The sequence below is a fragment of the Hippoglossus hippoglossus genome, chromosome 21 (genome assembly GCF_009819705.1).
Source record: "Hippoglossus hippoglossus isolate fHipHip1 chromosome 21, fHipHip1.pri, whole genome shotgun sequence".
Taxonomy (NCBI): domain Eukaryota; kingdom Metazoa; phylum Chordata; class Actinopteri; order Pleuronectiformes; family Pleuronectidae; genus Hippoglossus; species Hippoglossus hippoglossus.
Genome location: NC_047171.1, coordinates 21372011 through 21382521, shown reverse-complemented (window position 1 = coordinate 21382521; position 10511 = coordinate 21372011). Strand labels below are relative to the sequence as shown.

Below are 10511 nucleotides of genomic sequence, written 5' to 3'. Positions count from 1 at the left end.
TTTTGTAAAATAACTTGTCACTAAAGCTGACAAATAACAAAAGGGGATTAAAAAGATTTAAAGTGAAATATTAAATGACCTCTTCCTCAAATCATTCATTTCATTTCAGTGAGTAACCCTGGTCTTGTTTTTGTGAGTGTCCCACACTGAGCCCACCCCCTCAATCAAAGCAGCATTAACATTAAAATAAAAGATTGTGTCTTCCAACAGCAACTGTCCTTAGCATATAAAAGGTCCATCCCAAAGTCAGTGAAGCTCACATTCCTTCATCAAGTAGCAGAGTCCATCCCGGTTTCTTCACACTCTTTTTTCTGAAAAGGCTCTTGAGGAGATCTCAGAGAGAAGAGCTTTGGAAGAGGCAGATATTTTCTTTCTCTTTAACCCCGGCCATGTCTCTGGGAGGTGATGTGTGTGTGGTGACGGGAGCCTGTGGATTCCTGGGAAGGAGGCTGGTGAAGCTGCTGCTGGAGGAAGAGACGATGGCGGAGATTCGGATGTTGGACAAACACGTACAACCTCAAGTTTTCCAGACTCTGGAGGGTAAAATCTGTCATTCTGCAATTTATTCAAATTTTTTAAATCTTTGTAGCTTCATAGCTGTAGATTACAGTTTCTTATAAGATAAGCAGCATATGAAAACTGTAGGATGAGATTTTTCCTCATTTATCCATCTCATGAAAACAATGTTAATATTACAGTATTAATCTGAATCTACAAGCTTTTCCACCTGACAGCATGAAACTGTGAGGATCATTTGCAAATATCACAAAGTTCATGACCACACTTTGTATTATGATGCATTTTATATTCAGTTGAAAAATAATTAGAGTTAATAATAATCCATTAAGTTAATTAATGGAGATAATCATTGATAATTCGTTCTCAAATTTTTCCACAGTAATCAACTCTAAAGCTGTTTTATATAAGTGCTGACTACTTTAAACTATTCAAGAGATTTTTATTGTCACTGTGCAAGTACAATTACATTTTATGTGCAGAAAGTCTGTGGCTGCCTAATTGATAACACACACAAAGTAAGGCTTTGAAAGAAAACACAGAAAACATAGTGAAATAGCATATTATATAAATGTATACATATATATGTATTCAAAAGGAATTTGCAGGAAACAGCACTAAAATGAAGTCACAAACCCTGTAATGAAGCATCCAGAGCAAGTGATTGCACAGATAATTTAGAATGAATATTGCACTTTGGGGAGGTTGATATGAAGATAATTCATAAATACATGGAGCAGTTTACATTTATTTTTTAATGGGACAGCAACTGAATGTATTTTTAAGATAGCATATGCATTATATCATTATGTTTGGAACACATATATGTATAAGTATTTTTATTGTGTTGTTGATGTCCTTTGTGTAAGATTGTAGAGGCAGCACACAGCTGAGTGTGTTCGAGGGAGACATCAGGGACAGTGATTTTGTGAGGAAAGCCTGTCGAGGTGCGTCAGTCATCTTCCACACGGCCTCCATCATCGACGTCAATGGATCAGTGGAGTACAGTGAAATGTATGGCGTCAATGTCAAAGGTGAGGCTGACACTTTAATTCATAACGAACACTAACTAGTGTAACTATCACTTACAGTCACTCAGAGAGAGAGGGAACTTGAACCTGGTGTATTAAGAAAATGTAGTGAAGGAAATCAATCAATCAATCAAATTTTATTTGTATAGCCCATATTCACAAATCACAATTTGTCTCATAGGGCTTTAACAGGGTGGTACATCCTCTGCCCTTAACCCTCAACAAGAGTAAGGAAAAACTACTAAAAAAAACTTTTAACAGGGTAAAAAGAACGTAGAAACCTCAGAGAGAGCCACATGTGAGGGATCCCTCTCCCAGGACGGACAGAAGTGCAATAGATGTCAAGTGTAAAGGAGAACATCAGCAAGATAAGAGTATTTGCAGCATTGATAAGAATAAACATTTTGAAGCATAACTGAAGGTCAATGAATTGATGGATTATTGTCAGTAATGGTCAAGTATCTGAGGAGAAATACTATATATCAGGCAGTCCTGCTGCAATCATAGTCCATGGTCAGCAGCCACCACGATCATGATCCACCATCAAGATCGGACGCCACTATAGTCCACAGTCATTGTCCACTGCCGCCATCAGGGTCCACCATCAGCTGCCACCTTGATCGTGGTTCACCACCAGTATCAGATGCCAACACGATACAGAATCCGCCATACTGGATCCACCATTACGATCACGATCTCTGATACGCGATCCACAGATCTGGATCTGCGGACGATAAGGCAAAGGGACTCCGGGGAAGAAGTGAAGTCAGTAATATGTATTGATGAGATATTAATTTCTTTGATGTGATAACGATTGAGAAGAGGAAGGAGAAGCTGGAAAGAGAAGCTCCGTGTGTCATGTGTCCCCCGACATTCTCAACCTATAGCAGCATAACTAAGAGCAGGTCTAAGACAAGCCTGGACCAGCTCTAACTATAAGCTTTATTGTAAAGGAAGGTTTTAAGCCTACTCTTAAACGTACAGATGGTGTCTGCCTCCCGAACTGAAAGTGGGAGATGATTCCACAGGAGAGGAGCTTGATAGCTGAAAGCTCTGGCTCCTACTCTACCTTTAGAGACTTTAGGGACGACAAGTAAGCCTGAATTCTGGGAGGGCAGTGCTCTAGTGGGTTGAAAAGGTACTATCAGCTCTTTGAGGTATAATGGTGCCATATTATTAAGGGCCTTGAAGGTGAGGAGGAGAATTTTAAATTCTATTCTAGATTTAACCGGAAGCCAGTGTAGTGAAGCTAATACAGGAGAAATGTGGTCACTTTTCTTTTCTTGGAAATAAGGTCAATTATTTTCTTCTACAGAACTAAAGAGCCTCTTTCCTTTGCAGGAACGCAGGTTCTTCTGGAGGCCTGTGTTCAGGAGAACGTGGTGTCCTTAATCTACACCAGCTCCATCGAGGTGATGGGACCAAACCCCAAAGGTGAACCCATAATCAATGGCAGCGAGGACACAATTTATGACAGTACCTTGAGGTTTTCCTACAGCAAGACCAAAAATGAGGCAGAGCAGAGAACCCTGCTGGCCCACGGAGAGGTGCTTCAGAACGGAGGCCGACTGGCCACCTGTGCCCTCAGACCTATGTACATCTTCGGCGAAGGGTGTCGCTTCCTGCTGGGCAACATGGACGACGGGATACGAAACAAAGACGTTCTGTTGAGATTGTCTCTAGCAGAGGCTCGAGTGAATCCTGTCTACGTGGGAAACGTAGCCGCGGCTCATCTCCAAGCAGCTCGCGGCCTCAAAGATCCACAAAAGAGAAATGTGATAGGAGGAAAGTTTTTCTTTATTTCTGATGACACGCCGCCGGTGAGCTACTCAGACTTCAACCACGTCCTGATGGCGCCTCTGGGCTTCAACATTCAAGAGAAACTCCGGCTGCCGCTCTACCTCCTCTACGCGCTCTGTTTCATTTTGGAGATCCTGTGCACGATGATCCGACCTCTCATACGTGTCGCCCTGCCGCTGAACCGGCATCTCCTCACCATGTTGAACACGCCGTTCACCTTCTCCTATCAGAAAGCCAAGAGGGATCTAGGATACGAGCCCAAGTACAGCTGGGAGGAAGCACGCAAACGCACCATTGAATGGCTCGCCTCAGAGCTGCCTAAAGAGAGGGAACGAATTACAGCTAAATGATTCAAAGTGGTCAACTGTCTCTCCTCAAATTTTTTGTTATATACAACAGCAAACTTATTGTTAAAGCAACACTCTTAAACTTTTTTATCTTACAGGAGCAGCTTCAAAGTACATAGAATTAATCACCCTATGTGTCTGCAGAGGGCGCTGTTGCTCAGTAAGAGTTACATAATGTTGCTGTAATGTACATATTTGGTCAGGTGGCAAATAACTAATTCAAAGTCTTTCAGTACAATATCCATTTGTAGTGACTACAACTTTTTTACCTATGTTTCTGCACTCAGTATATGTGGTTATGATTAAAAGAGGTGTGGTTTAACAAAGAAAGAGCTCAAATTGACTATTTAAATAAGATTTTTTTCAAACACAACCTTTCCCTAAACTTAACCAAAGTAATTGTGTTCCTTAAACACAGCCCAGACCCTGGGTATATTAATGTGTTCATGAATGTGCAGCTTTATTCATTTAATAAATGTCCTGACCTGAGATGTAATGTTGCCCCAACCATGTCATTGAGAAAACTGTTTTTGTATTTTTTCCCACTTGGAGTCAGGGTTGGACATTTAATAAAAAAGATATTTCACCAAAAGATGAAAACATAAGCAGTAGTCATTTAAAAACACAGCAATGTAAATAATGAATTGCTTGAATTATTGCATAACTAATGAATGACACAATGATTTAACTCAAAAACGTGTGTTATCTCCATGTTATTTTTTATTATCAGATAATGATTATCAATACATATCAATACATATATAAATGTATATGCCTTTCAAATTAGCTGCAATCTGGTGACCTGGAAAATATCCATCATGATTCATGCATTTGTTTTTTCTGACAGTTGAACACTTCACATTCACACAGGAAGATGAAGCTGATTATTATCAAACTAATAAGCTGAGATGGAAACGTGTCGCAGCATCGCTCAGTGGTTTTCTTTTTGGCACTTGTATGTTTTTGTTTTTCAGCGCATTGTTCTCTTCTTTTCTTCCCTTTTCTCAGACCCAACTGACAAATATCATAATAAAACCAAATGCATCACTTGTGAACTTGACCTTTTTGCCTCCAAAGAGAAAAAAAAATTGTTCTTTGAGATTTGCAGCAAACTTCTTGCAGCTGAGGGTGTTTTATTTTTTGTACTGAGGTGTTAAACACAACTAAGCTTTAAATCATGATTAACACATCCTGACAGAGAGGTCAAACCCACGGAGTAGCTTTGTTTTATACTGTAGGTCAAAGTCAGGGGTGTTATAAGAGATGAGACAAACCATGTAGAGAATCTTGAATAAACTGCAGCAGGAATGAGTCCTGATACACAGGAATGAGTTTGCATCTTTGCACTTCTCAGTTCCCCAATCCGGAAGTTGAAGTGTTTTCAAATGGGGTTTAGAGACGTCTAATATATAAACTCTGTGGGAATCACAAACTCAAGACATTTTCCTGTTTTATTCCACAAAATAAACATCAGTAAATACAGACTATACAGAGGTTGTCTGGACATGAAACATCATCCCACAGAACATGAATACAAATCTACTCTATTCCACCATTACAGCCTTGATGTGTGCTCGTCCAAATTAGGTTTCTAAGAGGAAAGGCTTTTGCAGGAGACAAGTTGGAAGTTTATCGATGATGGCTAATGTTAGCTTTTTACTTCTAGTGATTATTATTTTTCAAAAATCACAAAAGTGGTTTTCATTTGTGAAGATTATCTTGCTGAACGTACTGTGTGAATGTCGTAAAGTCTGTTTTTTTTCGCGGAGCTAAAGGGTCCTCCCCTGCTCCTCCAAATATGGTTACCTCTGGTTTCAAAAAACCAAGATGACGCTGGAGACAAGGTCAAACACAAGGTCTCAGCTCACAGACCAGTGGGTGACGTCAACCTTGTTCTTACTGTGGAATCAAAGATATTATTTTGCAGCCCACACAGCTTATCGTGCAGTGTGTAGGAGAAAATACAAAATAAAAGCTGAGCTCATTTCCTCTTGATTACAGAGTTGTTCCCCATCGTCTTGTTTTCTTCCACTGTGCCTACATTTAAGTACAAGCAGGAACCTGAAAGTATTATAAAGTTTTTTCTAGTAAAACCGGTTGGTTTTCAGTTTGGGTTTGGACCATGTTGCCGAACCAAAATCTCAGTCACTTACTGTCATGTGGTTTTGTATATTTATGCTGATATGCAGTGTTTTATTGCCTGGGTGTGGTTGGGTGTGGAGCTGTCTGGCAGTAATATGCAATAGCAAGGTGGGTTCACAACTTAACACACACATTCACAGCCTTTTTCTTCATGTGTGATGTAAGTGAATGAAGATGAAGCTGCCGTTGAAAATGCATCCTTCACCTCCAGATAAGACAACAGGCTGCTGTGATATTCAAAGTAGACTCATACTATGCATGATTGTGTTGAATAACCAAAATAAAAATCACAAAATCAGCGATATTTTTCGAGAAAAGATGCCCAAAGCTATTTTGAATCTGCTCACGTAGTTCTTTTTATAATACAATATATGTAAGACATGATCTAATATATACTACGTTGTTTGGTTAAAATGCCCACAGTCAAATGTAATTCTAACTGTTTACTCACAGTTTCCATCACACTCACCATGTACACGGCCAAATCAAATTAATCACTGCACAGGAAAATAGAATTGGCCATCTGGCAGACACACGTCACCTTGAAACTTCAAGTCTTGTTTTATTTGGCTGATCTGGCCTTGTGGTTTCCTCTAGAGTGCAAAGTATTTAAAACACAGAGATTAGATCGACCCATCTTCTCTTTTAAAGTAATACTGTGAAACTGTTCCTCTGGATTTCGGAACAGAGCAGAAACAAACAGGTCTGACCTTGTAGAGTCACATTATTAAGCTGGCGTCTTGTTTTGTCTGCTGTGAGGCAAAGATTTAAAATATACAAAGTATATACAGCAAGCAGCTGACAAAAAATAAAAAAGTCTCCAAACCTCTTTTTGTTGAAATCAATGACCCAGCATTTTATATCTGTTGGTGTTTTCCTGACGTTGCCAGATTCTAAAATTGAAAGTAAAACAAACTATGCATGGAAACTTGCAAATAAAAGCCTTAAAAAACAGACTTACAAGTATCGTCAGCAAAAAAGTTCTTAATCTTCCAAAAATATAATGACCCATGATGCAGAGTTAAATTATTACATGTTATTCATATTATCAGATTATTATTAATTTTAAAGTAGCTTATCTCAATATGGAGTCAACTTAACTACCCCTTGAAAACAAGATTGATCATCTCAAGCGGTTTATCCCATGATAATAAATCATTATACTTCGAAAACTGGGAAGTTTAATCTTTTAAATACATCATATTTATTTGATGTGTTTTTTACACAGGACATTTTATTTTGTAAAATAACTTGTCACTAAAGCTGACAAATAACAAAAGGGGATTAAAAAGATTTAAAGTGAAATATTAAATGACCTCTTCCTCAAATCATTCATTTCATTTCAGTGAGTAACCCTGGTCTTGTTTTTGTGAGTGTCCCACACTGAGCCCACCCCCTCAATCAAAGCAGCATTAACATTAAAATAAAAGATTGTGTCTTCCAACAGCAACTGTCCTTAGCATATAAAAGGTCCATCCCACAGTCAGTGAAGCTCACATTCCTTCATCAAGTAGCAGAGTCCATCCCGGTTTCTTCACACTCTTTTTTCTGAAAAGGCTCTTGAGGAGATCTCAGAGAGAAGAGCTTTGGAAGAGGCAGATATTTTCTTTCTCTTTAACCCCGGCCATGTCTCTGGGAGGTGATGTGTGTGTGGTGACGGGAGCCTGTGGATTCCTGGGAAGGAGGCTGGTGAAGCTGCTGCTGGAGGAAGAGACGATGGCGGAGATTCGGATGTTGGACAAACACGTACAACCTCAAGTTTTCCAGACTCTGGAGGGTAAAATCTGTCATTCTGCAATTTATTCAAATTTTTTAAATCTTTGTAGCTTCATAGCTGTAGATTACAGTTTCTTATAAGATAAGCAGCACATGAAAACTGTAGGAGGAGATTTTTCCTCATTTATCCATCTCATGAAAACAATGTTAATATTACAGTATTAATCTGAATCTACTAGCTTTTCCACCTGACAGCATGAAACTGTGAGGATCATTTGCAAATATCACAAAGTTCATGACCACACTTTGTATTATGATGCATTTTATATTCAGTTGAAAAATAATTAGAGAAACTTTACTGAGATTCAAAAAACTTGTTTTCAAGGGTTTTTGGCCAAAATATGCAGCAAGAACAATGACAAGTTAATTAATGGAGATAATCATTGATAATTCGTTCTCAATTTTTCCACAGTAATCAACTCTAAAGCTGTTTTATATAAGTGCTGACTACTTTAAACTATTCAAGAGATTTTTATTGTCACTGTGCAAGTACAATTACATTTTATGTGCAGAAAGTCTGTGGCTGCCTAATTGATAACACACACAAAGTAAGGCTTTGAAAGAAAACACAGAAAACATAGTGAAATAGCATATTATATACATTTATACATATATATGTATTCAAAAGGAATTTGCAGGAAACAGCACTAAAATGAAGTCACAAACCCTGTAATGAAGCATCCAGAGCAAGTGATTGCACAGATAATTTAGAATGAATATTGCACTTTGGGGAGGTTGATATGAAGATAATTCATAAATAAATGGAGCAGTTTACGTTTATTTTTTAATGGGACAGCAACTGAATGTATTTTTAAGATAGCATATGCATTATATCATTATGTTTGGAACACATATATGTATAAGTATTTTTATTGTGTTGTTGATGTCCTTTGTGTAAGATTGTAGAGGCAGCACACAGCTGAGTGTGTTCGAGGGAGACATCAGGGACAGTGATTTTGTGAGGAAAGCCTGTCGAGGTGCGTCAGTCATCTTCCACACGGCCTCCATCATCGACGTCAATGGATCAGTGGAGTACAGTGAAATGTATGGCGTCAATGTCAAAGGTGAGGCTGACACTTTAATTCATAACGAACACTAACTAGTGTAACTATCACTTACAGTCACTCAGAGAGAGAGGGAACTTGAACCTGGTGTATTAAGAAAATATAGAGAAGGAAATAAGGTCAATTATTTTCTTCTACAGAACTAAAGAGCCTCTTTCCTTTGCAGGAACGCAGGTTCTTCTGGAGGCCTGTGTTCAGGAGAACGTGGTGTCCTTAATCTACACCAGCTCCATCGAGGTGATGGGACCAAACCCCAAAGGTGAACCCATAATCAATGGCAGCGAGGACACAATTTATGACAGTACCTTGAGGTTTTCCTACAGCAAGACCAAAAATGAGGCAGAGCAGAGAACCCTGCTGGCCCACGGAGAGGTGCTTCAGAACGGAGGCCGACTGGCCACCTGTGCCCTCAGACCTATGTACATCTTTGGCGAAGGGTGTCGCTTCCTGCTGGGCCACATGGACGACGGGATACGAAACGAGGACGTTCTGTTGAGAATGTCTCTACCAGAGGCTCGAGTGAATCCTGTCTACGTGGGAAACGTAGCCGTGGCTCATCTCCAAGCAGCTCGCGGCCTCAAAGATCCACAAAAGAGAAATGTGATAGGAGGAAAGTTTTTCTTTATTTCTGATGACACGCCGCCGGTGAGCTACTCAGACTTCAACCACGTCCTGATGGCGCCTCTGGGCTTCAACATTCAAGAGAAACTCCGGCTGCCGCTCTACCTCCTCTACGCGCTCTGTTTCATTTTGGAGATCCTGTGCACGATGATCCGACCTCTCATACGTGTCGCCCTGCCGCTGAACCGGCAGCTCCTCACCATGTTGAACACGCCGTTCACCTTCTCCTATCAGAAAGCCAAGAGGGATCTAGGATACGAGCCCAAGTACAGCTGGGAGGAAGCACGCAAACGCACCATTGAATGGCTCGCCTCAGAGCTGCCTAAAGAGAGGGAACGAATTACAGCTAAATGATTCAAAGTGGTCAACTGTCTCTCCTCAAATGTTTAGTCACATATAAAGGTTTTAACAAAGAAAGAGCTCAAATTGACTATTTGAATAAGATTTTTTTCAAACACAACCTTTCCCTAAACTTAACCAAAGTAATTTTTTGCTTAAACACAGACCTGACCCTGGGTATTAATGTGTTAATGAATGTGCAGTTTTATTCATTTAATAAATGTCCTGACCTGAGCTGTAATGTTAATCCCAACCATGTCATTGAGAAAACTGTTTTTGTATTTTTTCCCACTTGGAGTCAGGGTTGGACATTTAATAAAAAAGATATTTCACCAAAAGATGAAAACATAAGCAGTAGTCATTTTAAAAACACAGCAATGTAAATAATGAATTGATTGAATTATTGCATAACTAATGAATGACACAATGATTTAACTCAAAAACGTGTCTTATCTCCATGTTATTTTTTATTATCAGATAATGATTATCAATACATATCAATACATATATAAATGTATATGCCTTTCAAATTAGCTGCAATCTGGTGACCTAGAAAATATCCATCATGATTCATGCATTTGTTTTTTCTGACAGTTGAACACTTCACATTCACACAGGAAGATGAAGCTGATTATTATCAAACTAATAAGCTGAGATGGAAACGTGTCGCAGCATCGCTCAGTGGTTTTCTTTTTGGCACTTGTATGTTTTTGTTTTTCAGCGCATTGTTCTCTTCTTTTCTTCCCTTTTCTCAGACCCAACTGACAAATATCATAATAAAACTAAATGCATCACTTGTGAACTTGACCTTTTTGCCTCCAAAGAGAAAAAAATCAATTGTTCTTTGAGATTTGCAGCAAACTTCTTGCAGCTGA

At 39.1% G+C, this 10511-nt stretch overlaps 2 protein-coding genes across 3 annotated transcripts; both read left to right on the top strand.

Moving 5' to 3' along the window:
• The first annotated feature begins 277 nt into the window (after nucleotides 1-277).
• On the top strand, nucleotides 278-4174 carry LOC117755029 (3 beta-hydroxysteroid dehydrogenase/Delta 5-->4-isomerase type 1-like). 2 transcript variants are annotated; one of them, XM_034574486.1, is made up of 4 exons: nucleotides 278-540; nucleotides 1386-1550; nucleotides 2889-3737; nucleotides 4070-4174. In XM_034574486.1, exons 1-3 carry the CDS (start codon nucleotides 390-392, stop codon nucleotides 3695-3697), a joined length of 1125 nt encoding a protein of 374 aa, XP_034430377.1. In that variant the 5' UTR covers nucleotides 278-389; the 3' UTR covers nucleotides 3698-3737; nucleotides 4070-4174. The 2 variants fall into 2 exon arrangements, with proteins under 2 accessions (XP_034430377.1, XP_034430378.1); XM_034574487.1 differs by having other exon boundaries at nucleotides 2889-3733; nucleotides 4050-4172.
• A 3113-nt stretch (nucleotides 4175-7287) lies between these two features.
• LOC117755030 (3 beta-hydroxysteroid dehydrogenase/Delta 5-->4-isomerase type 1-like) lies at nucleotides 7288-9675 on the top strand. Its single transcript, XM_034574488.1, has 3 exons — nucleotides 7288-7613; nucleotides 8512-8676; nucleotides 8843-9675. The coding sequence occupies exons 1-3, from the start codon at nucleotides 7463-7465 to the stop codon at nucleotides 9649-9651; spliced, it is 1125 nt and encodes a 374-aa protein (XP_034430379.1). The 5' UTR covers nucleotides 7288-7462; the 3' UTR covers nucleotides 9652-9675.
• The last annotated feature ends 836 nt before the right edge of the window (nucleotides 9676-10511 follow it).

Bases quoted from the DNA above. Each gene is read 5' to 3' on its own strand.
- LOC117755030 (XM_034574488.1), top strand. From the start codon at position 7,463: ATGTCTCTGGGAGGTGATGTGTGTGTGGTGACGGGAGCCTGTGGATTC. The intron at 7,614-8,511 runs GTAAAATCTGTC...CCTTTGTGTAAG, and splicing joins AGTTTTCCAGACTCTGGAGG to ATTGTAGAGGCAGCACACAG. The intron at 8,677-8,842 runs GTGAGGCTGACA...TTTCCTTTGCAG, and splicing joins GTATGGCGTCAATGTCAAAG to GAACGCAGGTTCTTCTGGAG.
- LOC117755029 (XM_034574486.1), top strand. From the start codon at position 390: ATGTCTCTGGGAGGTGATGTGTGTGTGGTGACGGGAGCCTGTGGATTC. The intron at 541-1,385 runs GTAAAATCTGTC...CCTTTGTGTAAG, and splicing joins AGTTTTCCAGACTCTGGAGG to ATTGTAGAGGCAGCACACAG. The intron at 1,551-2,888 runs GTGAGGCTGACA...TTTCCTTTGCAG, and splicing joins GTATGGCGTCAATGTCAAAG to GAACGCAGGTTCTTCTGGAG.